General features: G+C 37.1%; 1 protein-coding gene across 3 annotated transcripts in view; it reads right to left on the bottom strand.

Annotated features, from left to right (window-relative positions):
* Positions 1-27,592, bottom strand: part of LOC150102195 (uncharacterized) — a 78,516-nt gene that overhangs the window by 34,637 nt on the left and 16,287 nt on the right. For 2 of the 3 annotated variants that reach the window (XM_090399371.1, XM_090399373.1), the window contains exon 2: positions 16,219-16,349. In XM_090399371.1, coding sequence (XP_090255497.1) covers positions 16,219-16,349 — 131 coding nt within the window. The remainder of the gene's footprint in view (positions 1-16,218; positions 16,350-27,592) is intronic. The other variant, XM_090399372.1, reaches the window with a different exon arrangement.

The raw sequence follows: 27,592 nt of genomic DNA, 5'->3' as shown, positions 1-27,592 counted from the left end.
ATAACAGCATTCTCCTTAGCAGTTAGAAGAATGATGTGTTTGGAAGAACAAGTATTTCAATCTCATCTGGGGTTTTATCAACTGAATAAGACTTAGGCAGTCTTGTAAGTCAATGTCAATTTCTCTTCCCCTGCCAAACACACAAAATAGACAAACCACTAGAGAACTTCAGTCCTTATTGGGTATATTGTTATTGGCTTAAATATTAACACCAACACTCACACATACAAGTGAAATTAACTTCCCTCTCCAAGTAAAAAATATGTTTAAGAAAGCTTCATTACTTGACTATAAAAGGCAATTTTGTTTATTAATTCAATAGAAAATGAGATGTAATACACAATGATCATCAATTTTCTGATAGTACACCCACCCCCTCAAGTGGCATACAACTACTATGACAACACTACATGATTAATTATTTTTTTATTATTATTATTATTCAGGCCTCAATGGAGTCAAAGACTCACTGCAAGAGGTCCTTCCTAGGAAACACAAAGTCTATCATACTACTCCTTGAACTTATTGAGTGTTCTCGCTCTCACCACTCTATAAGGCAATGCATTCCATGGTTCAACCACCCTCACCCTCTTGCTCACAGTTTCCTTTCCAGGGATGGGTCCCTTGTCATCACTCCTTCCTGCTGTTCAACCAAGCGAAAGAACTCCCAATGTCTACCCTGTAGCTGCCTCTCAACAGTTTAAAAGTCTCGATCATATGAATGATATTCTGGCTGAAATGTGTGAGGAGATGGGAGTACAGTTTGTTAATGTGTGGAATGAGTTTGAGGGACGAAGTGAGCTGTATGGGAGTGATGGACTGCATTTGAATGGTTATGGTGTGAGTCGCTTGGAGAGACTGTTGCTGGAAAGTGGAGAAGTGAATAGAGAGAATGAATCAGATCGAGAGGGGAGTGATGTGGAAGAGCAGGAGAGATTGAAGGAGTGGAAATGAATGGGGAAGTGAGTGGTATGAGTATAGAAAATGAGAGAATGGGTGTGCAAGAGGAGCAGGGAAACGGGGAGGCTCAGGGTGGACAGGGATACACAGCGTGAGAAAGGTGGATGCTCCAAGAGGAGGTGAGAGAATGTGTAGGCAGGAACGTAATGGGATGATCAGGGATCAAAAGGAAACAGATGGAATTGCAAAGGGTTCTAAAATGAAGAAGCAGAAAGGGAAATGGCCCCAGTCCAGCATGGAGAGATCACATCGAGTGAGTGGTATCAGTGGAACTAGCTGTAGATCCAGAAATGAGTTGTTGTGTTTGTATACCAATGCTAGAAGTATAAGAAACAAGGCGGATGAAATGGTTGCACTAATTGCGTCTGTGTACCCAGAGATTGTCGGAATAAGTGAGACATGGTTAGATGAGGATGACATCCTGACAGGAATAGAGATGGAAAGGTATGATGTGTTTCGTGAGGATAGAAGGGGTAAAAAGGGAGGGGGAGTGCTATTGATGATAGAGAAAGAGTTATGTCCATACAAGGTAGAGATGCAAGAGGGAAATGGGGCCAGTGGTTCTGAGGCAGTATGGTGTGAGATAGAGGTGAATAGAATCAAATACTTGGTGGGATGTTGTTATAGACCTGGTAATGTGGATGGTGGTGATAATGAAATGTATAGTCAAATAAGCCAAGCAAATAAGAAAAGGGTGATCATTATGGGTGATTTTAATTATGGCAATATAGACTGGAATGAAGAGATAGCAACTGGAAGTAAAGAAAATGAGTTTCTTGAGTTTTTGAGGGATAACTACCTCAGACAGTATGTAACAGAGGGCACAAGAGGATTAAGAGTCTTGGATTTGGTCATCTCATCGGAGGATGTAATTATCAATGAGGTATCAAATCATCCACCAATTGGTGAAAGTGACCATGAGGTGATTACTTGGGTGGTTGCCAGCAGTGCAAGGATCCCTGTGAAAAAAGGGTATATGTGGAACTACAAGGGGGGTGATTATGAAGAGCTCAGGAGACAGCTTGCAGGTGTTGCATGGAATGAGGAGTTAGCTGGAAAAAAGATCAATGCAGCTTGGGGGATTTTCAAAAAATATTTAGTGGATGCAATGTCTAAATGTATACCACGGGTGAGAAGGTTAAATAAGGTAGGTGTGAGATGGATGAATAAAGAGATTAAGCATGCAATACAGAGAAAAAGGGCATTGTGGAGGCAGCATAAGAGAAGTGGCAGTAACCAATTTCATGAGGTCTACAAAGACCAGGCAAGGAGGGTGACTTGGTTGGTGAGAGTAGCTAAAGAGAGGTATGAACAGCAGTTAGCTAATGAAGCTAAAAAGAATCCTAGGGAGTTCTTTTGATATGTAGCCAGCAAAAGAAAGAATGATTATGGAATGATGACATTTATTGGAGGAAATGGTATAAAGACAGCTGTTGCAGAATGTGTGGTGGAGATACTTAATGAGCAGTTCATAAAGATCTTTCAATCTTGTGAATGTGACTTCATGGAGAGATTAAGAGCAGTTGATGATGGGGAGGAGAGACTGACTGTAGGTGAGCAAGAAGTGTTAGGGGAGTTGAGTAAACTAGATGTAAATAAGGCTGTGGGACTTGATAATATATCACCGCGTATTCTGAAGGAATGTGCCAGAGAGTTGACACCTGCCTTGACATATTTTTTTAATACGAGTCTTGCACTTGGTCAAGTTCCTAAAGAGTGGAAGGAGGGCAAGATTGTGCTACTTCATAAAGAAGGTGATCGAACTCAAGCATCAAACTATAGGCCTATCTGTGTGTCAGGTGTTGTGGTTAAGTTGTTGGAGAAGCTTGTGAGAACTAGGATCCAGAGTTGGGTTGACAACAATGGTATAATCTTTGATGGACAGAATGGATTTGCTAAAGGGAGGTCGTGTTTTAGTAATTTACTTATTTATTAAAATAAAGTGACTGCTTCCTTGGACAGAGGAGAAGGATACACAGTAATATACTTGGATTTCGCAAAAGCTTTTGATAGAGTACCTCATGATAAGTTGACAGTCAAACTAGAGCAGATGGGGTTGGATATTAGATTAGTGCATTGGATTGGAGACTGGCTATCTGATAGGTATCAACAAGTTGTGTATGGGGATGCAATATCCAGGAAAAGGAAAGTCACTAGTGGAGTGCCTCAGGGATCTGTTTTAGGGCCATTACTATTTAACTTGTATATTAATGATATTGGCGAAGATTTGGATGGAGATATTCAGTTGTTTGCAGATGATGCAAAGTTGGGACGAACCATAAAGAGTAGTGAAGATGTTGTGGCCTTGCAAGAAGACTTGAATAAATTTAGTGATTGGGCAAGCAAATGGGGATGTGAGTTCAATGTTGCAAAATGTAAGGTTTTAAAATTTGGAAGACAAAGATGGGATGCAGAATTTATGCTTGGTGAGAATATATTGTTGGAAGTAGAGGAAATAAGAGATCTGGGAGTGATAGTGGATAAGGATCTAAAATTTAGGGGACACATCGCCAAAATTGTGAAGACAACACAAAGACTTCTGGGAATGATGAGGAGGACACTGACGTGTAGAAGTAGGGAGATTCTTGTTCCACTGTATAAGGCTTTGATTAGGCCACACATGGACTATTGTGCCCAGATTTGGTCACCTGGTTTTCAGAAGGATGAAGAGATGTTGGAAAGGTTCCAAAGGCGACTGACTAAGGTAGTTTCTGACCTCTGGAATGTCGAGTATGAGGAAAGATTGAAAAGATGTAATTTGCAGAGTCTAGTGGAGAGAAGGAAGAGGGGAGATATGATAGAGACCTACAAGTTGGTAAGGGGTTGTTATAGAATCAATGGTGGAGAAGTTCTACAGAGAATAGTGGGAGATCAGGGGAGAACCAGAGGTCACCCCTGGAAACTGTATAAAGAGGGTGTGAGTAGGGGAGTGAGAGGCAGGTTTTTTTCGTGCAGAGTTGTGAATGATTGGAATGCCTTGCCTGAGAGTGTGGTGTCTGCAAGGAGTTTGAATGTGTTTAAGATCCAGTATGATGAGATGTGTGTGAGATAAAAGGACCTCCTAGATGAGTCTTTGACTGCATGATGTCTTGTTTAATAATAATAATAATAATAATAATAATAATAATAATAATAATAATATCAACTTTCCTTCTTCTATCCACCAAACTCTACAGTCCACATTCCCTCAGTCAATCCTCGTAACTGACACTGTACAATCCTGAAATCATCTTTGTTATTCTGTTCCGAAATTTTGATATTCGCTGTCCTGCCTATTTGGCAGCGAATATCAGAATTTTGGAACATAAAGACTACATCTGGTTTCACCAGTACAGCCACTCTGGGCTTGCAGACCATGCTCTGGATACACCACAGAATATGGTGGAAGAAAGCCACAGCAATACACTGCAGCAAGTTTAAATTTGAAAGACTATTCATAGAATCAGCCTCAGCCCCAAGAAACATGCCAAACTCAACAAATTTGGATGCATGAGACTGCCAAATTGGGAGATGTACATCTTAAGAATCAATCCAATGGCCAAGAATACCTAATATAGCCTGCTAGGGGGCACATCAGGACTTTAGGAAAAACAGTAGTTTCCTCACTTCTACCTCATTTGCTGTTTTAGTGCCTGTGTGCACGTGTCTTAATCTTATGTTCCCATGAAGATGGCAACGTGATGTTGCCGAAATATAGGAAGTATATATTAAAGTTTATTTTAATTTATATTCCAGTATACGTTGTGAATTCCTTAAGTTATTTAGTAATCATGTGCAACCAACGTATAAGCATTTCTATGAGAATTATAAGTGAGTATAACTATAACTATATAAGTATAAGTTAATTATAAGTATAAAACATATTTAAATATACTAAATTAAGTTCACATTATTACCAGTGGCGTCTGGTGAAGATTTTAAGTGGGGGGGGGGGTGCTGCTTTCCTAATCAGTAACCAATTTATTAATAAGTAAATTTAGATATTAAAAAATTGCTTTATTAAAAATATTTCACCCTCACCATGAACACACACCAATAATAAAAGTTTCATACACAGAAATAACGCATGCAAGCATACAATGTAGCAACACTACTCAATGAGCAGTGTCGGTTTCGACATTCTGACACTGCGTTAGATCGCAGTGCATTTGTTTCATGTAACGATAATTGAGAAAATATAATTCTTTTCATATTTTCAACAGCGACACTCATCATAATTCACCCTTGTATCTATAATAAATAGTTATATGTTATTTTAACAGAATAAAATAAGATTTACCAAAAATATTTCACTCTCATCATAAACACATACCAATAATAAAAGTTTCGTATCTCACAGAAATAACATGCACAAGCATACAATTTATCTGTAGCAACTACTCAAAGAGCACTGTCAAATTCACTTGTTACATGCAGTGACAAGTGCAAACGAATATCGGCGAGTCTAGCCGAAACTTACTGAATGTGATAATTCTGACACTGCATTAGATCGCAGTGCATTTGTTTCATAATCTAAAGCATTAATTGAATAATTCCAATTAATAACTATTGAATCAGCGTCGAAACATAAGCTATAAGCTTTAATGTGTTGTATTGCATTTATATAATGTTGCAAACATTGTTATTATTTATAAACACAAACAAAATTTAATTTTTTCATTTTTTTCCTTGTAGGTGCTGCAGTGTCGCAGTGCTTATGTACAAGTCGGCACTGATTATTACTAATAGCTAAAATCCATTGTTCGCATTCTACTTTGTAATTAACTATTGTCACCACTGTAATTTTCAGGCTGAAATAATATGACCTTAAATAAATAGTATTACTTATGCCTTGTGTTTTTTTGTGTAAATTGAAGAAACCTCTCATGCCACAAGTATCTCTTAAACAATAACTATTTGAAAGTAGTCGTCCCTCAGTAATTTCCTAACGTATTTAAAAAAAAATTATATATATTTATGGGCGTCTGCAGAGGGGGACAAATGGGGCACTGCGCTCCCCCCCTAAGATCTCCTTGTGAAAAAAAAAATAATAATAAATAAATAAATAATTAAATAAAAATTTATTGATATAATTATTTGTCTCCAAGGCTCTGCCCTCCCCCTGGAAAATTTTCTGTGGATGCCCATGTATATTTAGACAAAATAAAGTTAGGAAAGATTAGCTGATTTAAAAAATACTATCTCCAACAAAGGGGATACATAGACCATCAAACTGTTTAAGTTAGAACGGTGAAGTAAAGTTCCATACATTTCTTTATAAAGCCATTATATGAGAACAACTTTTATGAAGAACTCTTGTCTTGTTCCAATGAACTCTATATTTAGTATCAATAGTATGCTCCACAAGTCCAGACTGTTCAGGCTCGTGGTATTTAATATAAGACCTGTGTTCTTCTAGCCAAATAAAAGCAGATCTTCCTGTTTGTCCAAAATAAATATAAAAACTCACAAAGAACAAGGAATCTAGTAGATGCCTAGATAATGAGAGGTGAAAGCTTGTCCTTAGGAGAATCAAAAAAGATGGAGACTTATTTCATGGGGCAAATGGCAACAAAAATATTCAGCAGTTTTAAACCTTTCGCTATGCATTCACTAATACCAAGAAAAAAGGGGTAGAAATGTGAGTTGTTTCTTCTATATTTGAAGAGGTAGAGATACCATAACTGTTAAAAGCTCTTTTGATGAAATAATCCTTAAAATCATCAGATAAAAAGGTGGAATGAATATGTTGTAATTCATTCTATAACAGTTTGTCTGAAGAATATAAAGAATGGACACAATATACTAATGTTTTACTAGTTCCAGCCTTCCAGCAGAGAAGGGGACGACCTGGAATTGATTATTACTATGTTGCCTCCATAATGCCTTTTTTCTCTATATTGCATGCTGAAATGAATGAATGAAGAAATTAATCATGCAATACAGAGAAAAAATCATTATGGAGGCAGATGTCACAGTAATAATCAATTCCATGAGGAATACAAAGCACATGCAAGAAGGGTGCTTTGTATTCCTCATGGAATTGATTATTGAATATATTGAATACAAAGCACATGCAAGAAGGGTGGCTGTGTGACCTGACACACAGATAAGCCTATCTGATGCTTGAGTTTTATCCCCTCTCTTATAAAGGGGCACAATCTTGCTCTCCTTCCACTCCTTTGGAACTCAACCCAGTGCAAGACTCATGTTAAAAAAATATGTCAAGGCAGATGCCAACTCCTGGCACATTCCTTCTGAATATGTGGTGATATATTATCAATTCCCAGAGCCTTATTAACATCAAGTTTGCTCAATTCCCCATATACCTCTTGTTCACTTACATTCAGTCTCTTCTCCCCATCATCAACTACTCTCAAACTCTCCATTATGTCACATTCATAAGAATGAAAGACATTTATGAACTGCTCATTAAGTATCTCCACTATATCTTCCACAGCACTTGTCCTTATACCATTTTCTCCAATCAATGTCATCCTTCCATAATTATTCTTTTCTTTTTTTGCTGGCTACATATCGAAATAATTCCCTAAGATTCTTTTTGGCTTCATTACCACCTCCGTATGAGCAGCAGTTTGGTGGTCTGAAAGGTTCTTGGCCTAACAATAAAAAAAAGAATTTATAATTTCAAAATTATTTTTATTTTTCAACATAATCTCCCTTAGGACGAATACATTTATTCCAGAGATGCTCCAGCACCATTATCACGTCCATGCAGTGATTCTCAGCAAGATCTGCAAAATACTCCTCTACAGCTGCAATCACCTCTTGATTCGAAGAAAAACGCTGACCAGCGAGGAAGAGATAGAAGTCAGAGGGAGCCAAATCTGGGGAATAAGGTGGCTGTTCCAACAATTTATTGTGCAGATCCCTTAATTTTCCCATTGCCAAAACACTTTTGTGGGCTGGTGCGTTGTCCTGATGAAAGAATGACTTTTTCTTCTACCAACTGGGTCTTTTCTCACGAATTTTTTTGTCTAGTCTGGTTAAAAGATCAGAATAATATTCCCCAGTCGTTTTACCCTTTTCAAGATAATTAATAAACAAAATGCCTTTAGCATCCCAAAATACCGATGCCATGACCTTTCCTGGTGATGGAACCAACTTTGTCTTCTTTGGCGCTGAACAACCGGCTTCTGTCCACTGTTTTGACTGATGTTTGGATTCTGGTATAAGTCTCATCTATAGTAATAAGTCGATGCACAAAATCAGTTTTATTCTTGTTAAAATGCTCCAAGCACTGTTCAAAGATTTTCATGCGAGTGTATTTTTGATCTGCTGTGAGCAAGTGCAGCACCCATCTTGCGCAAAGCTTTTTCACTTGCAATTCTTCATGCAAAATATATCCTACATGGTCTTTTGAAATGCCTATAGTCTCAGTAATTCATGCACTTTGCCTCCCTGGTCATCCAATACCATATCGTGCACTTCATTAATGATTTTTGGTTTGTTACACTTTCTGGACATCCTTCATGTGGATCATCTTCAAGGTTGGTACGGTCACGTTTAAACCTGGCAGAACCTTTCTTAATTGTCGAAAACAAAGGAGAAGAGTACCCATAAACTTAAATGAACTTCGAATGAATTTCTTTTGGCATTAAACCATCTTTCACAAAGAATTTTATAACCACATGATACTCAATTTTATCCATTTCAAGGGATACAGACAACGCTTTTGCTTCAGACAGCTATATAAAACAAACTGCCTGATAGAATGACTTGCAATTTCAAATGAATGCTTATAAGAGATGTGCCAACTTGGAAAAAAAAATCTTGCCGATAGTCTTGCCATCTATGGTCAAGGTGAAGTCAGACCCCCCCCCCCTCGTACTTCACTTCTGCTACCCTTACCAAGCAAGTCATCCTCCTTGCTTGGTGTTTGTAATCTTCATGGAATTGGTTATTACCACTTCTCTTATGCTGCCTCCATAATGCCTTTTTTCTCAGTATCACATGCTTAATCTCTTCATTTATCCATTTCACACCCACCTTATTTAACCTTCTGACAACTTGGGAGATATTCAAGAACTACCTAATATTTAGACATTGCTTCTATTAGATAGTTCTTGAATATCCCCCAAATTGCATTGATCTATTTTGAGCTAACTTCTCATTGAATTGAGCTAACTCCTCATTCCATGCTAGACCTGCAAGCTGTCTCCTGAGCTCCTCATAATCACCAGCCTTGTAGTTCCATATATACCCTTTTCTCACAGAGGTCCTCATTGCTGGCAACCACCCAGGTAATCACTTCATGATCACTTTTGCCAACTGGAGGGTGATTTGACACTTCATTAATAATTACATCCTCTGATGAGATGATCAAATCCAAGACCCTCAATCCTCGTGTGCCCTCTGTTACATACTGTTTGAAGGTAGTTATCCCTCAAAAACTCAAGAAACTCCACTTTCTTTACTTCTAGTTGATATCTCATCATCCCAGTCTATATTGCCATAATTAAAATCCCCCATAATGATTACCCTTTTCTTATATGCTTGGGCTAATTTGATTATACATTTCATGGTCACTACATCCACATTACCAGATCTATAACAACATCTGAGTATTTCATTCTATTCACCTCCATCTCACACCACACTGCCTCAAATTTCCCTCTTGCATCTCTACTTTGTATGGACATAACTCTTTCTCTATCATCAGTAGCACCCCCCCCTTTTTTTTTACCCTTTCTATCCTCATGAACCACATCATACCCTTCCATCTCTATTCCTGTCTCACTTATTCCAACAATTTTTCAGTGAACAGACTCAATTAATGCAACCATTTCATTTGCCTTGTTTCTTATACTTTATATACAAACACAGCAGCTTATTCCTGGATCTATAGCTAGTTCCACTGATGCCACTTATTTGATGTGACTTCTCCATTACTAACTCGAGCCATTTCTTTTTCTCCTTATTCATCTTAGAAACTTCTTCAAATCTGTTTTACCTTTATTCCAGGTCATCTCCTTTCCTTTTTGTCTACACATGCATTCACATCCTCTTGGAGCATCTACCTTTCTCACGCTATGTTCCTCTGTCCACCCTGAACCTCCCCATTTCCCTGTCTGTCTTGCACACCTGTTTTCTCATTCTCTATACTCATGCCACTCACTTCTTCATTCATAACTACTATTCAATCTCTCCTGTCATACTCTCCCATTCTTCCACCCTGCTTCCCACTTGATTAAATTCATTCTCTGCACTCACTTCTCTACCTTCTAGCAGCAGTCTCTCCAAGCAACTCACACCAAAACCACTCAAATACAGTCCATCGCTTCTATACAGTTCACTTCATCCTTCAAGGTCATTCCACACATTAACAAACTGCACTCCTTTCTCCTCACACATTTCTGCTAGCATATCATTCATAATTCTTGCTCTCATGCTATAATAATAATTATAATAATAATAATAATAGACAAAAATTACTAAATATCGAGCTCTGGCAACTGAAGTTGGCTAGCTGTGGCTTAAACAGACAGAGGTCATCCCAGCTGTTATCAGTTCTCTTGGTGCAAATTCAAAGAAGCTATTTATCTACAAGAATTAAACAATTAAACATCAACAAATTGACTACTTATAACCTACAAAAAACAGCATTGCTTCGAACAGTCCATATTTTATGACGCTACCTGAGAAATTATTCTTGCATTCTTTGGTAGAATGTGAATTATGCTGTATCACCAGTCAAATTGTTATTTGAATGATATCTTGTTTAGGTTGTTTTTCAAATGTGTGAATAAACTAATAATAATAAGTTACAACAGGGAGAGATGAGTAAGAAGTAGCTTTTTTGCATGAAAAGTGGGAGGACTATGGATCGTAATGACTGAGAAGGTAGTGAGAGTGCAGACTGCAAATGAGTTTAAGGAATAGTATAATAGGCTTTGTGTTGTCTAACACTTTCCATGGTGAGTCTCATTTCCATAGTTTTCTATTGTCATAGGACAATGAGAATAGAAAACTATGGAAATGAGAAAGAATCACCCAATAAATCGTACTTACCGGGTGCGAAATTTAAGGATGTAAGTGAGAGTATTAGAGTGCAAAAACAGAGGGTGAAAGAATTAATAATTGTGGTGGGTACGAATGAATTGAAAGGTGATACATTTTTTATGAGAGAGGACTTGAAAGTATTGTTAAAGGTAGCGAAAGAAAAGAGTGACAGAGTTAGAATGGTTAGTCTGTTGCCGCGGTATGACAGAGAGGAGTTTAGAAGGAGGGCCATAGTTGCAAATGACATTATGCGCAGGTTATGCAGACGGTGTGGTGTGGAATTCATGGACGTGTGGAATGAGTTTGAAGGGCAAAAGGACTTATACAAGATGGATGGCCTGCATTTGAATGGACTTGGTGTGCGGAGACTGGAAAGAGTGTTGCTGAATGAAGTGAAAATGGATGTGCAAACCCAGGGAAACTAGAACTACCAAGGAGGGGGAGAAATGGATATGCAGACATCAGTGAGACAGATGAGTGTAAGAATGTATATAATGTACCCGAGCCAGCACTAAGGACAAAAAATGGGAATGGGTCATGTAGAATAACGCATCAATATAGGGGTGGGACTAAGGGATCACTGCATTTCATGTATACTAATGCCAGGAGTATTAGGAACAAGAAGGAAGAATTTTTGGCCTTGACTGGCTCTTCCTGGCCACAGGTTATTGGCATTAGTGAAACATGGTTGACGGAAGATGATATAGTTAGTGGGATAGAATGTGTAGGTTATAGTGTGTTTAGGAGGGACAGAGAGAATAAAATGGGGGGAGGGGTATTATTGATGATAGCTGATGAACTGCAGCCAAGGAGAATTGAAGTTGTATCGCAGGACAGTGAAAGGAGCTCATCTGAGGCTATTTGGTATGAGATTGAGACTGGCAGAATAAAATATACAGTTGGGTGCTGCTATAGACCAGGTGATGGAATAGATGGTGGAGATAGTATGCATAGGGAAATTGATGAAATGAGTGGAAGGAGGGTAATTATTATGGGGGATTTCAACTATGGTAACATTGATTGGAAGGAGGAGAGGACACATGTGAGGAAGGAAAAGGATTTTATTCAATTATTAAGGGATAACTATCTGAGACAGCATGTAATTGAAAATACTAGGGGTGTGAGAGTGCTTGACCTGGTAATAGCATCTGAGAATTTGACTGTAATGAATATGACCATGTTGCCACCTATTGGTGAGAGTGATCATAAGGTCTTGACCTGGGAGGTGGCTAAAGGTGTGGAATTTTTGATTAAGACAGGGTATATGTGGAATTACCATGCTGGCAAGTATGACAAGTTTAGGAGATTGCTTAGATCAGTGCCATGGCATGTACAACTGCAAGGGCTGGACGTCGATAGAGCATGGGAAGTGGTCAAGAAGCATTTACAGGAGGTTGGGGCTGATTGTATACCTAGGGTCCGAATAGCAAAACAAGTAGGGGTTAAATGGATGAATAACACCATTAAGCTTGAGCTGCAAAAAAAAAAAGAAACAACTGTAGAGGGAATTTTAAAAAAAAAGGGGTGACCTGCAGGCACACGAACAGTATAAAGTGCAGACCAGAAAGGTAACGAGTGTGGTAAAAAAAGCAAAAGCGGATTATGAAAGGAAACTAGCTATGCAAGCAAAAGAGAATCCCAAACAGTTCTTTCAACATGCTGCAAGAAAGAAAAAAACTGTACACGGCAAAATGATTTTAAGGAATGACGATGGTAAGGAGGTCACTGAATCAGTCGATATAGTGGAGTTACTGAGAGCGCACTTTGCAAAAGCATATCATTAAGGTGGTGACATTGAAAAAATGAAGGAACCATTAGTTTATACGGGAATAGTGATGAATGAAGTGGAGGTGACTAGTCTATTACAGAACCTTAATGTGAACACATCTGTGGGATTGGATGGTATACCTGCACGGGTCTTGCGTGAAGCGGCTAAGGAATTATCAGTGCCCTTGACCATGTTGTTTAATCTGAGTCTCGGGTCTGGTTTAGTCCCAAAGGTGTGGAAAGAGGGGAAAATAGTTTCACTGCATAAAGGAGGATCCAAGACTACGGTTGCAAATTACCGACCGATCAGCATATCAGGAGTCGTTGTCAGGGTCTTGGAGAAAGTAGTCAAGGTGACGGCTGAACTGGATAAGGGAAATGGGTTTACAGTGATACTGCTGGACCTGGCAAAGGCGTTTGACAGGATACCACATGGAATACTAATCCGTAAACTACAACATATGGGAATGGATAAAGGGTTGGTGAGATGGATAGGTGGTTGGTTGATGGAGAGATATCAAAGAGTAGTTTATTCAGGAGTAGAGTCCAAAAGACGTCCTGTGACTAGTGGTGTGCCGCAGGGTTCTGTTCTTGGACCACTGCTGTTTAATCTGTTCATTAAAGATATAGGGAAGGATTTAAGTGGAACAATTCATTTGTTCGCTGATGATGCAAAGTTGGGTAGGGCAATAGTGAATGCAGAAGATGTCAAAGTCTTGCAGGATGACTTAGATAGATTGGAGTTCTGGGCTAAGGAGAATGGATGTCAATTTAATGTGACAAAATGTAAGGTTATGCATTTTGGGGTGAAAAGATTAGCAGCAGTATACCACATTGGTGGAACTGTACTCTAAGAGATTGATGAGGCCAGGAACTTGGGAGTGTTGGTGGATAGGGAGATGAAGTTTAGGGGGCACATTGCAAAAGTAGCTAAATCAGCTCATCAACTCACTTGGTTGTTGAAAAATGCCTTGATGAGCAGAGACAAGCAAGTTATTGTACCTCTGTACCGAGCCTTGATAAGACCTCATCTCGACTACGGTGCCCAGATTTGGTCACCTCGGTTCCTTCTTGATGGGGAAGAGGTGGAGAGGATCCAGAGGCGAGTGACTAAGATGATAACAGGTCTATGGAATGAACCATATAAGAACAGGTTGAAGATTTGTGGATTGCAAAAATGAGTTGATAGGCGGAAAAGGGGAGATATGATTGAGACATTCAAATTGCTAAAGGGATTTTATAGGATTAATTCAGAGGATATTTTTGAGATCAGGACTGGTGGTGGGAGAACTAGGGGACACCTATGGAAGCTGGGCAAGAGTGTGGTTAGCAGGAGTGTTCGAGCTGGGTTCTTTACTTTTAGAGTGGTAAATGAGTGGAATAAGCTGCCAGAGTCTGTTGTGGGTGCTATGACGGTAAACGAGTTCAAGACAAGGTATGATAGATACTGTGAGAATGTAATCGCATAGTTGTGTGGACATGATGTTTAGGGCCTCCCTCGATGAGTCTAAGGACTCCTGGAGTCGCCCGAAATAATAATAATAATAATAATAATAATGTTGGTAATTTATATTATCATAATTATGAACACATGCTTCAAAAATTCATCAAAATTATCAGTGAATTTTCATCATCATCATCATCATCATCATGCATATCAAGGATTTAGGCCTAGCATGGCCTGTTCTGGCCTTAGAAGTCATCATTGAATCATTTAAGAGGACATCCTGGTTTTCTTTTTCCTAATGGTTTGTACTTTAAGGCTTGTTTTGGTAATCTTTCTGTTTTCATTCTTTGAATGTGTTCCATCCATTTATGTTTATATTTTTTAATTTTTTCTATTACTGGTTCTTGGTTTAATTCTTTCATAATTTCTTCATTTCTTTTGTGATCAAATAGGGTATACTTTGTAGTTTTTCTCATAAACTTCATTTCTGCTGTTGTTAATCTTTGTCTTTTTGTTTTATTGTCCAGATTTCACTTCCATATATTAAGACTGGTAGGGCTAATGTATCGTATACTTTTAGTCTGGTTTGTTTTTGAACTAGGTTTGGTTTAAATATAGAGTTAATTACTCCTGTTATTTTTAAATATTTTGCAATTTTTACGTTTATATATTTTTTTTATTTTCATATGTGATCGTACAGCCTAGGTAATTAAATGAATTCACCTCTGAGATCTTGTTATCTATTACTATTTTAGTTCTTGCTGGATCTTGTCCTTTAAAGGCCATAGTTTTTGATTTTTCTGTTGATATTATCATACCATAATCTTTGGATATCTCATTTAGATCTAAAATAGCTTTCTGTAGCTTATCTTCAGAATTTGTAATTATTATTTGGTCGTCGACAAAGAGGAGATTGTTTAAATTTACTGTAGAAGAAAGTTTAATTCCTTGATGTAAATTTTTATTCCATTTTATTATTATTTTATTTAAGTAGATATTAAAAAGAATTGCTGAGAGGGGGACATCCCTGTCGGACCCCTTGGTTTATCTCTCTCGTATATGATAGCTCATGATTTAACGTTATTTGTATTTGATTATTTTCATATATACTTGTAATAGCTTTTAGGATATTATTTGGTATTTGTCTTTCTTTTAATATGTTAAATAATATGTTTCCTTTGTCAAATGCTTTTTCAAAGTCAATAAATGCAATATGTGTTTCTAAATTGTATTCTCTTCTTTCCTCTATTATTAATTTTAGGCAAAAGGCCGGGTCTAAACATGATTGTCCTTTTCTAAATCCATTCTGTACTTCTAAAATAAAGTTTTCAGAATATTTCATTAGTTTGCTATTTAAGATTCTGTTATATATTTTGTAACAGGAATTTAGTATACTGACACATCTATAGTTTTTAGGGTCATCTCTATTACCTTTTTTAAAGATAGGAATCACAATTGCTTTTTTCATTCTATTGGAGGGATAGCAGTTGAATAAATTTTATTTAAAAATAATAGTGAATTTTTTAGTGAATAATTTTAGTGAATTATTTAAAAATAATCAATGAATTGTTTATTTTTTTTAATAAATCATCTTTTAAACATTTGTGATAAACTGTCTTTCAATAAACTGTTCTCAATAAATTTTCATAGAAATGCTACATGGACATACTTGGATGGCAATACATAAAGTCCAAATGTAAAAAGTAAATAAATTAATAAATCTCATAAATTTCACGAAATACATAAAAATATTTAACTCCTCAACTGGCCATGACATCTATAGACATCCAGCTAAATCTGGATACGATTCTGTAACATCTGTTGAATAACATGGATAAAAAGTGCAATTTGGTCTCACTATTTCATCCACCTTGGCTAGTAGGGTGGTTAATCAAAGATATTGGTGGAATTTCAAAACATTTATGATAATCTTCAAAATTAGTTCTCAAATAGTCTAATTTTCATTTTTTTTTATTAAAAAATAATAAAAATATTATATTTTTATATTATAATATTAGAAAGCATTATAGCATTTTAATTACCTTTTCATCTTTCTCAGATAATTCAGTGGTTTCAGAAAGCAAACATTCTATCTTATTTTTTCTTTCCAGAGGAATAATTGATTCTTTAGACTGCTGCTCTATGATGTTTTCATTTTCATCAACATCATCTTCTAATGAAAACAAAGAATAAGTAACTAAAACAAATATAAAAACACACACAGATATAAAAACACAGCGTATTTATTGTTATTACACAGGCATTTCCATGGAGTCAGAAGACTCACAGAAGAAGGCCCACGCTAACCATCATTCACACAATAATACCTACCATACTTCTCATTGTCTGTGCAGTTAGCCTAGTGACTATGCACTTTGCAACCATATGCCTGGGGAAGGAGTATCCTAGGTTCAATTCCTGTCGATGGCATGAGGAGCTTAAGGATTTTTCTCAGCCATAGCCAAGTTAGCAGTCTTGGGCGTGGACAGCAGGGTTTTTTCCACCAGTTTATCTAGAGATTTTCATCCAGCAAGCAAGCAAACAGGCCCCGTGAACACATAGGATATATAGCCATAGGATATAGTATGGCAAGGAAGGCAACGGGAAGCCACCTTGCTTATATTCATTTTCCTAGATGGTGGAATATATACAGAGCTGTCCCTAAACGGCCAAAAGGCTATAACCACACCAAAAAAACTTCTCATTAAACTTATTCAGTGTTAGAGCACTTGCAACCACCTCTGAAAATCCATTTCAGTTATTCACCATTCTCTGAAAGAAAAAAAATCTCATACGACTTGCACAAGTACAAATGAGTCTTGCACACCCTCCACCAATGATTTTTTGTTCTCCCTCCCTCTCTCTGCTCATCATGTACTGAAAATTTCTTTTGTATCAATCTTATAAAACCTTTTTAGTAACTTCTAAATTTCTATCATGTCTCTCTTGTCTGTCTATTAACTAAACTTTGCTACTACAATAAACATCAGTCTATTCTCACAGGAAGTATTCCACAGACCTCACCAGCTTGGTCATTCATCTCTGGATCCTCTTCACCAAATTCCTCGCTCTTAAGAAATCCAGGTCAACCTAATCTATGCACAACAGTAAAGAATGGCCATATGACAGCTTATAAAGAGGAATAATAACCTCCCTACCTTACCTGTTTATGTGTTCTTCAACATCTAAGTAACCCTTTGAGTATTTTGTAATATGGCATTGGAAATTCAACTCCCTGTCCATCATCACTCCCAAATCCCTAGCCTCCTCAATTTTGTGCAATCAATACATCAATATAATACATGGCATGTAGTCATTTCATCCCAAATTGCATAACATTACACTTAGTCCATTATACTAACAATCATTATCCATTATACACACTGCCAATTTATTTAAATCACCCTGCAGTATCTCTACATCACACCTTGATTAACTAAAGTAAATGAATGGATGGGGCTAGACAGTAGATTAGTGCACTGGATTGGAGATAGGCTGTCTGATAAGTATCAATGAGATGTCTATGGAGAAGTGATATCTCAGAAGAGGAAAGTTACTAGTGGTATATCCCAAAGGTCTGTTTTGGATCCATTGCTGTTTAATTTGTAAGTAAATGATATTGGGAGAGGTTTAAATGGTGATATGCAGTTGTTTGTAGATGATGCAAAGTTGGAGAGAACTATCGGAACTATCTTGAATGCACTAGATGAATTGAACAAATGAGTAGGGATCTCAATTCAATGTTACAAAGTGTAAGGTTTTGAAATTTGGGAAGCAAAGATGAATGCATAATACATAATCAGTGGAAATATCTTGGAAGAGATGAGAGATCTGGGAGTGATTGTAGACAAGGATCTAAAATTTTGGTGATATATTGCTAAAATTGTGAAGACAGCACAGTGGATAATGAGAAAGCTGAGGGCACTGACTTGTAGAAGTAATGATGATATGGTTCCATTGTAGAAAGCTTTGATCAGTGCCACATATGGATTATTGTGCACAGATTTGGTCACCTAGTTTTCAAAAAGATGAAGATGCATTGGAAAAGGTCCAGAGATGATTGACTAAGGTGATTTCTGGAATGCTGAGTATGAAGACAGTTTAAGAAAATACAATTTGTAGAAATTGGCAGATAGGGAGAGGAGGGGATATGATTGAAACACATAAGCTGTTAAGAGGTTATTACCAGATTAATGTGAAAGAGATTTTGCACGGAATGGACAAAGATAGCGAGAGAACAAGAGATCATCCCTGGAAGCTGTATAAGGAGAGTGTGAGCAAAGGGATGAAGAGCAGGTTTATTGCATGGAGACTGGTGTGTGTGATTGGAATGCACTGCCTGAGAGTGTGGTGAGCACGCTCAGGCAATGCGAGGGGACATACTATGTGTGTAACAGTGGGACCTCCCACAACGAGTCTTTGACTCCGTGGAGATTTTTATAATAATAATAATATTATTATTATTATAAATATTATTAGTATTAATATTTTCATGTTATATAGTGATATTATTTTTGCTCTTAAAGAAATTACAAGGTAGATCATTATTAACTAAAATAAATTTAATGAATATTATTATTATTAACACTAGACCTTCGTGGAGTCAAAAGAGTCATTGTGGGAGACAAACAATGTTAAACACAAAATCCATCAAACCATGCTTTAAAACTCATTCAATGCATTCCACCGACTAGCCATCCTCCATACCAAGAACCTACTCCTTATGCCCCTGCTAAGAACCTTCTTATATAACTTCCAGGTATACTACAAAAAATTTCTTTGATTCGATATTAACCTGGTAACAACCCTTTACCAACTTAAATGTCTCAATCATATCCCCCTCTTGTCCTCCTATTCACAAGTCTTTGAAAATTGCATTCCCTCAATATATCCTCATATCCCACATTTCAATGACCAGGAAAGACCATATGACCTTAGATAGTATTCTTTGGATCCTTTCCAACATATTCTCATCACCGTGAAAACCAAGAGATGAAAACTGTGCACAATAATCCATATGAGGCCTGATCAATCCCTTTATTTCTACAAGTAAAGGTACCCCGCATCGTTGCCATAGTCTGATGTGATGTCTTTACAATTTGTGCAATGTGACCTCTGAACTTTAGATCCTTGTCGACCACCACTCTTAGGTCTCTTATCTCATCAACTTCCTCCAAAATTTCCCCACGAAGTGTATACTTTGCATCCCATTGTTGCCTACCAAATTTCAGAACCTTACACTTAACATTGAAATGACAGTTCCATAACTGTTGCACATTCATACAATTTATTCAAGTCCTCCTGTAAAGCCACATCATCTGCTTGATTCCAAATCACTCTCTCAAGTTTTGCATCATTTGTAAACAGTTGTATATCACCAATATCATTAAAAAACAAATTAAATAACAATGTTCCCAAAACTGACTCCTGCAGCACACCACTAGTGACTTTCCTCTTTTGAGATAGTGCCTCCCATACACAATTTGCTGATAGCCATTCACCTATCCAACTCACTAGTCCATCATCCCATCCCATCTGTTTCAGTTTAGCGACCAACTTTGTTGTGGCAATCTATCAAAAAACTTTGCACAATCTAAGTATACCACTGCATATGCATCTCCCTTGTCCAATACATTCATCACCTTGTTATAGTACATGAGGATGAAACACCCTGATAAACTGCTCACTGAACACCATAACTATGTTCTCTGCAGCAGTCACCAATCTTTCACTTTCATCCATTAACATCATTTTAACATGATCATTCTTCCTTCTACTTGCCACATATCTAAAAAACAATAGGGTTTTTCTTTGCTGTTTTGCCAATTTCTGCTCATTACTTACCAACTGAGTTATTCAGCTGGTCTGCTCTTTATACTCTTCATGCAACTGATTATTACCGTTACTCATCCTGTGCTGCCTCCAAAGTTCCTTCTTCCAAATTTCGTTCCTAATCCCCTCATTCATCGATTTTGCACCTACCTTATTCAGCCTTTTGACTTTTGGAATATATTCACACATTGCTGCTTTTATGTATTTCTTTGTCAGTTCCCAAGCAGCATTTATTTCCTTACTACTCAACTCATCATTCCATGCTATAGCTTCAAGCTGTCTCATAGCTCTGATGTAGGGTATTCTTTTTTCTACTAGAAGACATGCCAATAGAATAATGGTTGATCAAATCATTGTCACTTTGGCATACTGTTTGAAATGTAATGTATATCTTGTCACTGTGTATATATATATATATATATATATATATATTAGGGCTACCAAGTAATTTTATAAGCTTGATTATTTAACTCCTAATCCCAAGTATGCAAACAATTAAGTTTGTGCCTGAAACATGGTTCAAGTCTAAAGATGGTACAACACCAGGGCAACTCATTGTAAAGGTGGCTAAAGCTCTGATCACTATTCTTAGTATTTTCCCATAATGTAAAGCACATCTTGAACTATGTTTCAGGTGCAAACTTAATTGTTTGCATACTTGGGATTAGGAGTTAAATAACCAAGCTTATAAAATTACTTGGTAACTTTAATATATAGTATCCTCAAATTAAAAAATTAATTACATCTATATCTCCTCCAGAGATTCTTATTAAAAATAAAAATACCTTGCAGCAACTTCTATAGGTAAAGTTGATAAGGATCTGTATTACTAAAACCTTGGTATTTAGGGCTAGCTACTCACTGAGGAGACCTCAAAAAAGGTTGAAACCGGTCTGGGTAGTGACCCCACCCATAATGTATTGCAGTATACGTCTTTTAGTGAGATGTGCTTTACATTATTGGAAAATACTAAGAATAGTGATCAGAGCTTTATCCACTTTTACAATGAGTTGCCCTGGTGTTGTACCATCTTTAGACTTGAACTATGTTTCAGGCGCAAACGTAATTGTTTGCATACTTGGGATTAGGAGTTAAATAACCAAGCTTATAAAATCACTTGGTAACCCTAATATACAGTATCCCCAAGTTAAAAAATTAATTACATATAATTACACACACACACACACACACACACACACACACACACATATATATATATATATATATATTCATTTTTCTAATTAACTGACTTAAAACCCGAGAATTATAACACAATGACATTTATTTGAAAAAACGCAACATGTTTCGTCAAGAATGACTTCATCAGGCGATAAGAACATAGAAAGATATTAAAAGACACTGAAATTAACATTGACACACTCTAAAGCTATACAATTATAAAGCCATAATATTCGACTGTAAATTACAGTTATTATGAGCGTGAACTACAGTCCGAGTTAAAGTTCTATTGTTGTACACCTGTGCGTGTGTGGAATCACGCGATCTCCAGTATCTAATAGTAGAGTTGAAAGAGTCAGGCAAATTATAGCTAAGATTGTTATTCATGTGAAAAGGGTCCAAGGCGATTTCCTTTGACTCGACAATGCGGCGCTCTACCTCATCATGGCAGATGTGTAGGTTTGAAGTTGATATCCAATTTATTTCATGTTGGTGGCTTTCGTTGTTCATGTTTATTGAAAACAGGACATGGCTTGACAGAGCAGTTGCTCTGGTTCTTTTATAAGCAATGTCGCGCTGGTGCTCTTCGAGACTTAGTAAGATAGATTTCTCTGTCTGCCCATAGTAAGGCATTCCGCATTCGACTATGCCAAAAACTTATTTTTGGCATAGTCGAGAAGCACGTATTATGCCCAAGGTAAAAAAACTTTCTACATCTATCTCTCATCCTGAGATTTTTATTTAATAAGGTCAAAGCACCTTATGGTAACTTGTTTTGTTAAAATATTTATAAGCTCTGTATTACTTAAACCTTGGTATTTCTAAGCCTGGATCCCACTGATGAGACTTCAATAAAGGTCGAAACGGTCTGGGTAGTGGCCTCTTGCCTTTACTGCATAGCATCATACATCTCCTCAAGGAGATGTGCTTTGCATTAAGGGTAAATACTAAGAATAGTGATCAGAGCTTATTCCACCTTTACCACGAGTTGCCTAAGGCTTGCACTAAGTACGGAGTCGCCCAGGCTTGCACTATGTATGGAGTCGCCCAGACTTGCACTACTTGCAGGAGCAAACTTGACTGACTTGTCTGTTAGCTTACTTGGGAAATGGATTAAAAAAAGTTTATTTATATACATATAAAAAGCTTGGTATCTTTAACGTATATTATGCCCAAGGTAAAAAAACTTTCTACATCTATCTCTCATCCTGAGATTTTTATTTAATAAGGTCAAAGCACCTTATGGTAACTTGTTTTGTTAAAATATTTATAAGCTCTGTATTACTTAAACCTTGGTATTTCTAAGCCTGGATCCCACTGATGAGATCTCAATAAAGGTCGAAACGGTCTGGGTAGTGGCCTCTTGCCTTTACTGCATAGCATCATACATCTCCTCAAGGAGATGTGCTTTGCATTAAGGGTAAATACTAAGAATAGTGATCAGAGCTTATTCCACCTTTACCACGAGTTGCACTACTTTGCGGGTCACCTAGACTTGCACTACTTGCAGGCACAAACTTGACTTACTTGTCTGTTTGCTTACTTGGGTAATGGATTAAAACCAAGTTTATATTTATATACATATAAAATATCTTGGTATCTTTAATATATATATATATATATATATATTTTTTTTTTTTTAATAAAGAATTGAATGACTAGAAACGAGATTCTAAATTCTTTATAAAAATATGTATGTTAACCGAGTTAATGATCATTCTTTCATATATATATATATATATATATGGGAATAAATTTTTAACTTGGGTATATTGTATATTAGGATAACCAAGCAATTTTATATGCTTGGTCATTTTAGCTCCTAATCCCAAGTATGCAAACAATTAAGTTTGCGCCTGAAACAAAGTTCAAGTCTAAAGATGGCACAACACCAGGGCAACTCATTGTAAAGGTGGTTAAAGCTTTGATCACTATTCTTAGTATTTTCCCATAATGTAAAGCACATCTCACTAGAAGATGTATACTGCAATGCATTATGGGTGGGGTCACTACCCAGACCGGTTTCGACCTTTTTTGAGGTCTCCTCAGTGAGTAGCTAGACCCTAAATACCAAGGTTTTAGTAATACAAAGCCTTATCAACTTTACCTATATAAGTTGCAACAAGGTGTATTAAGTTTTAATAAAAATCTCTGGAGGAGATATTGATGGGAATAAATTTTTAACTTGGGTATATTGTATATTAGGATTTACCCTGATTTACAACTCATTGCCCTGGCACAACACCAGGGCAATGAGTTGCCCTGGTGTTGTGCCATCTTTAGACTTGAACTTTGTTTCAGGCGCAAACTTAATTGTTTGCATACTTGGGATTAGGAGCTAAAATGACCAAGCATATAAAATTGCTTGGTTATCCTAATATACAATATACCCAAGTTAAAAATTTATTCCCATCAATATCTCCTCCAGAGATTTTTATTAAAACTTAATACACCTTGTTGCAACTTATATAGGTAAAGTTGATAAGGCTTTGTATTACTAAAACCTTGGTATTTAGGGTCTAGCTACTCACTGAGGAGACCTCAAAAAAGGTCGAAACCGGTCTGGGTAGTGACCCCACCCATAATGCATTGCAGTATACATCTTCTAGTGAGATGTGCTTTACATTATGGGAAAATACTAAGAATAGTGATCAAAGCTTTAACCACCTTTACAATGAGTTGCCCTGGTGTTGTGCCATCTTTAGACTTGAACTTTGTTTCAGGCGCAAACTTAATTGTTTGCATACTTGGGATTAGGAGCTAAAATGACCAAGCATATAAAATTGCTTGGTTATCCTAATATATATATATATATATATATATACATACACACACATACATACACACTGTTTGGAAACAATGGACACTATAGTGTGAAGAATAAACAGCTATGGAGCCTACCCTAATAAAATGTAGGACTTCTTTTTGCTGCAATAACTGCAGCAATCCTGTGGGGCATACTTTCCACAAGTGTACAATATTGATCAATGGGAATTTTGGACCATTCTTTCAGTAGGCATGTAATGAGGTCCTGGACTGTTGTGGGGCAGATGTCCCTTGATGTCACCTGATGCTCCAGTTTATTCCACAGATGTTCAGTAAGGTTGAGATCTGGGTTCTGTGGAGGTTAGTTAAATATGGTGATGTTCATCTCCATAAATCACACAGTTACAGCAATAGCCTTATGAACAGTGCATTGTCTTGCTGAAAGAGACGATAGCCAGTTCCACAGAAACACCATAAAGCAGAAAGACTGCATTGTACAGAATGTTCAGATACCTCTCAGAGTTCAATGTTCATGGCACCACAAACAGAAGTCCGAGGCCAAACCAGGAAAAACAGGACCATACCATCACACATCCACCTCTGAATTTAATAGTTGGGTTTATGCACTCTGGTGAGAGATGTTCACCAGGTATCTGCCACACCCACATCAGTTCAGCTACTGAATAGAGGGTGTAGTGATTCATCGCTCCATAACACTGGTTTCAATCTTCTATGTCCCCCCATGTACATGTTTGCATCACTGGTGATAATGCTACATGTTTGTTTGGGTAATGTAGAGCTTGCATATTGTGGTCCTACCATGGAAATCCATGATGAGAGCCTCTGTTCTGAATGTTTGTGTGTAGAATCGTGTTCAAGTCGATGTCTGGAACTCTGCATTCAATGCATCAGGAGATGAATGGTGGTTTTTACATATTATCCTTCATGGCACCCTATGGTCACGTTCAGTGAGTGTGGTGCTTATTCCACTGCAGGTAGCACTTGCAGTCGACTCCCTGCAATTCCATCTCAGTATGGTATCACTGATTATTGACTTGGGATGGCCCAATTTGTCAACAATTTGCCAAACAGATAGGCCTGCAACATGGCATCCTATGCCAATTCCTCTTTCAAACTTTGTAAGTTCCCTTCTCTCAGCCATTTCACCAGGACACAGTAGCACTGACTTGGGATCATCATGGCACAATGCACCTTTGTCCAAGCAGTCTACATGTACTCTCCAAATGATGACCTTAATATTTTTATTAAGGTAATCATCTGGATGATTTATTATTATTATTATTATTATGTGACACCTCCAGGGAGTCCAAAGGCTCATCGAGATAGAGTGTGCCAACAGCATTGAATGATTGATCCCCTTCCAACTACTAACAGCGCTCGAACTTCCTTAACTTTTTGATCAGTCATTAGTAGCAGAGGCTCTACCAATTGACCAACCTCATCATCATAACACTAATTACGAGTATAGACCATATTGGTCTGTTCCAGTCTCATTATCCATCCAATGTCCTTTTCTAAGGTCTACCCTGCCTTCTCTTTCCAATTGGTTTATATTTTAGTATTTGTTTAAGATGTCGGGTGTTGGCCATTCGGTTTACATGTTCAATCCATTTTTGTTTATAATTGTTTAGTTTTTCTTCTATTGATTTTGTTTTTAGTTCTTTTAAAACGTCTTCGTTCCTTTTATGATCTAATAACATGTATTTTGCAGTCCTTCTCAATAAATCTCATTTCATTTGTTTATCTTGTTTGTTTATTGCCCAAATTTCACTGAATATAATAATATGGGCACTGCTAAAGTATTGTATATTTTCAAGCATGTTTCTTTTTGTACTATACTTGGGTTGAGTGTTCTATTTATCAGGCCTATAATCTGTAAAAATTTTCAAGTTTTTAATTTTATGTCTTTTTCTTCTTCATATGATATTTCACATCCAAGATAACTGAAAGTATTTATCTGTTCTATTATTAATAACTATTATGCTTCTAACTGGAATTTGTCCACAAAATGCCATTGTTTTAGTTTTATGTATGGAAATTTTCATTCAAACTGTTCTATTATACTATAATGTTTAAATTATATATTACTCTTTGCAAATTGTCTTCCTTATCTGATATTATTACCTGATCATCTGCAAATAATAGCATATTTATTTTGTTATTCCGGGAAATTTCTATACCTTGATTGTTTAAGGTGTTCCACTGTATTAATATTTCATTAATGTAAATATTGAAAAGTGTTGGAGACAGAGGGCATCCCTGTCTTACTCCTTGGTTTATAGATTGTTTTTCAGACAACTTTTCATTTATTTTTATTTTTATTTCATTATCTTTATATATATTCAATATTGCATGTAGTAAAACATTAGGTATATTTATTCTTTGTAATATATCAAACAAATATTAGGTTATTTAGTTTAATCCTTTATCTAAGTATAAGCAAACAAAATTTGTGCCTGAAAATATCTTCAGGACTGAGGTAAGGTGATGCAACACAAGGCAACTCCAAGCAAAAGTGGACCAAGCTCTCATCACTGCCATTCATCACCCAAGCTTCCAACCGGTTTCGAACTTTATTGAGGTCTCATCAGTGGGAGCCAGACCCAAACGTAGAGATACTAAGGCAGAAGCAATAAGAGAGATCATATTTACCTATATGAGTTGCCAACAGGTGTACCACCTTATTATTGAATTACTCTGAATTTAGAGAAAGATGTTGGAAGTTTATTTTGCACTTGGTTAGACTATAATAAATTTAGTTTAATCCTTTATCCAAGTGTAGGCGAACAAAGTTTGCACCTAAAAATATCTTCAGGACTGAGGCAAGGTGGTGCAACTGTTGGCAACTCCGAGCAAAGGTGGACCAAGCTCTCATCGCTCCTTGTCTCAGTATCTCCCATAATGCAAAGTCTGCCTCCCACTGATGAGAACTCAATAAAGGTCGAAACTGGTCTGGATAGTGGCCCTTCCCTTAATGCATAGCAATATACATGTCTGCAAGGAGATGTGCTTTGCATTATGGGAGATACTGAGACAATGAGTGATGAGAGCTTGGTCCACCTTTGCTCAGAGTTTCCTGGTGTTGCACCACCTTACCTCAGTCCTGAAGATATTTTCAGGCGCAAACTTTGTTTTCTTACACTTGGATAAAGGATTAAACTAAATTTATTATAGTCTAACCAAGTGCAAAATAAACTTCCAACATCGTTCTCTAAATCCAGAGTAATTCATTAATAAGGTGGGACACCTGATGGCAACTCATATAGGTAAATATGACCTCTCATATTTACCTATGAGAGGCACAGCTGTTGCTGTTACCCTTCCTGATGAGAAAATGAGCGTTTCTGAGTTTCTGACTTTCTGATCCTGCAGGTCACTCATTATTGGGTGATCAGGGAGATTTTATGAGTTTTTGGAATGGTATCCCTGCACTTAAACAAAGGGAAACCAGTCTGGGTAGTGGCCCTTCCTTTAATGCATAGCAATAGCAATATACATGTCTGCAAGGAGATGTGCTTTGCATGATGGGAGATACTGAGACAAGGAGTGATGAGAGCTTGGTCCACCTTTGCCTGGTGTTGCACCACCTTACCTTGGATAAAGGATTATCCTGAAGAT

The sequence above is a fragment of the Typopeltis vanoorti genome, chromosome 10, assembly GCF_054136105.1.
Source record: "Typopeltis vanoorti isolate ZY-2024b chromosome 10, IOZ_Tvanoo_1.0, whole genome shotgun sequence".
Classification (NCBI taxonomy): domain Eukaryota; kingdom Metazoa; phylum Arthropoda; class Arachnida; order Uropygi; family Thelyphonidae; genus Typopeltis; species Typopeltis vanoorti.
Note: the sequence above shows the minus strand (reverse complement) of the source record. Positions and strands in the feature narration are given on the sequence as shown.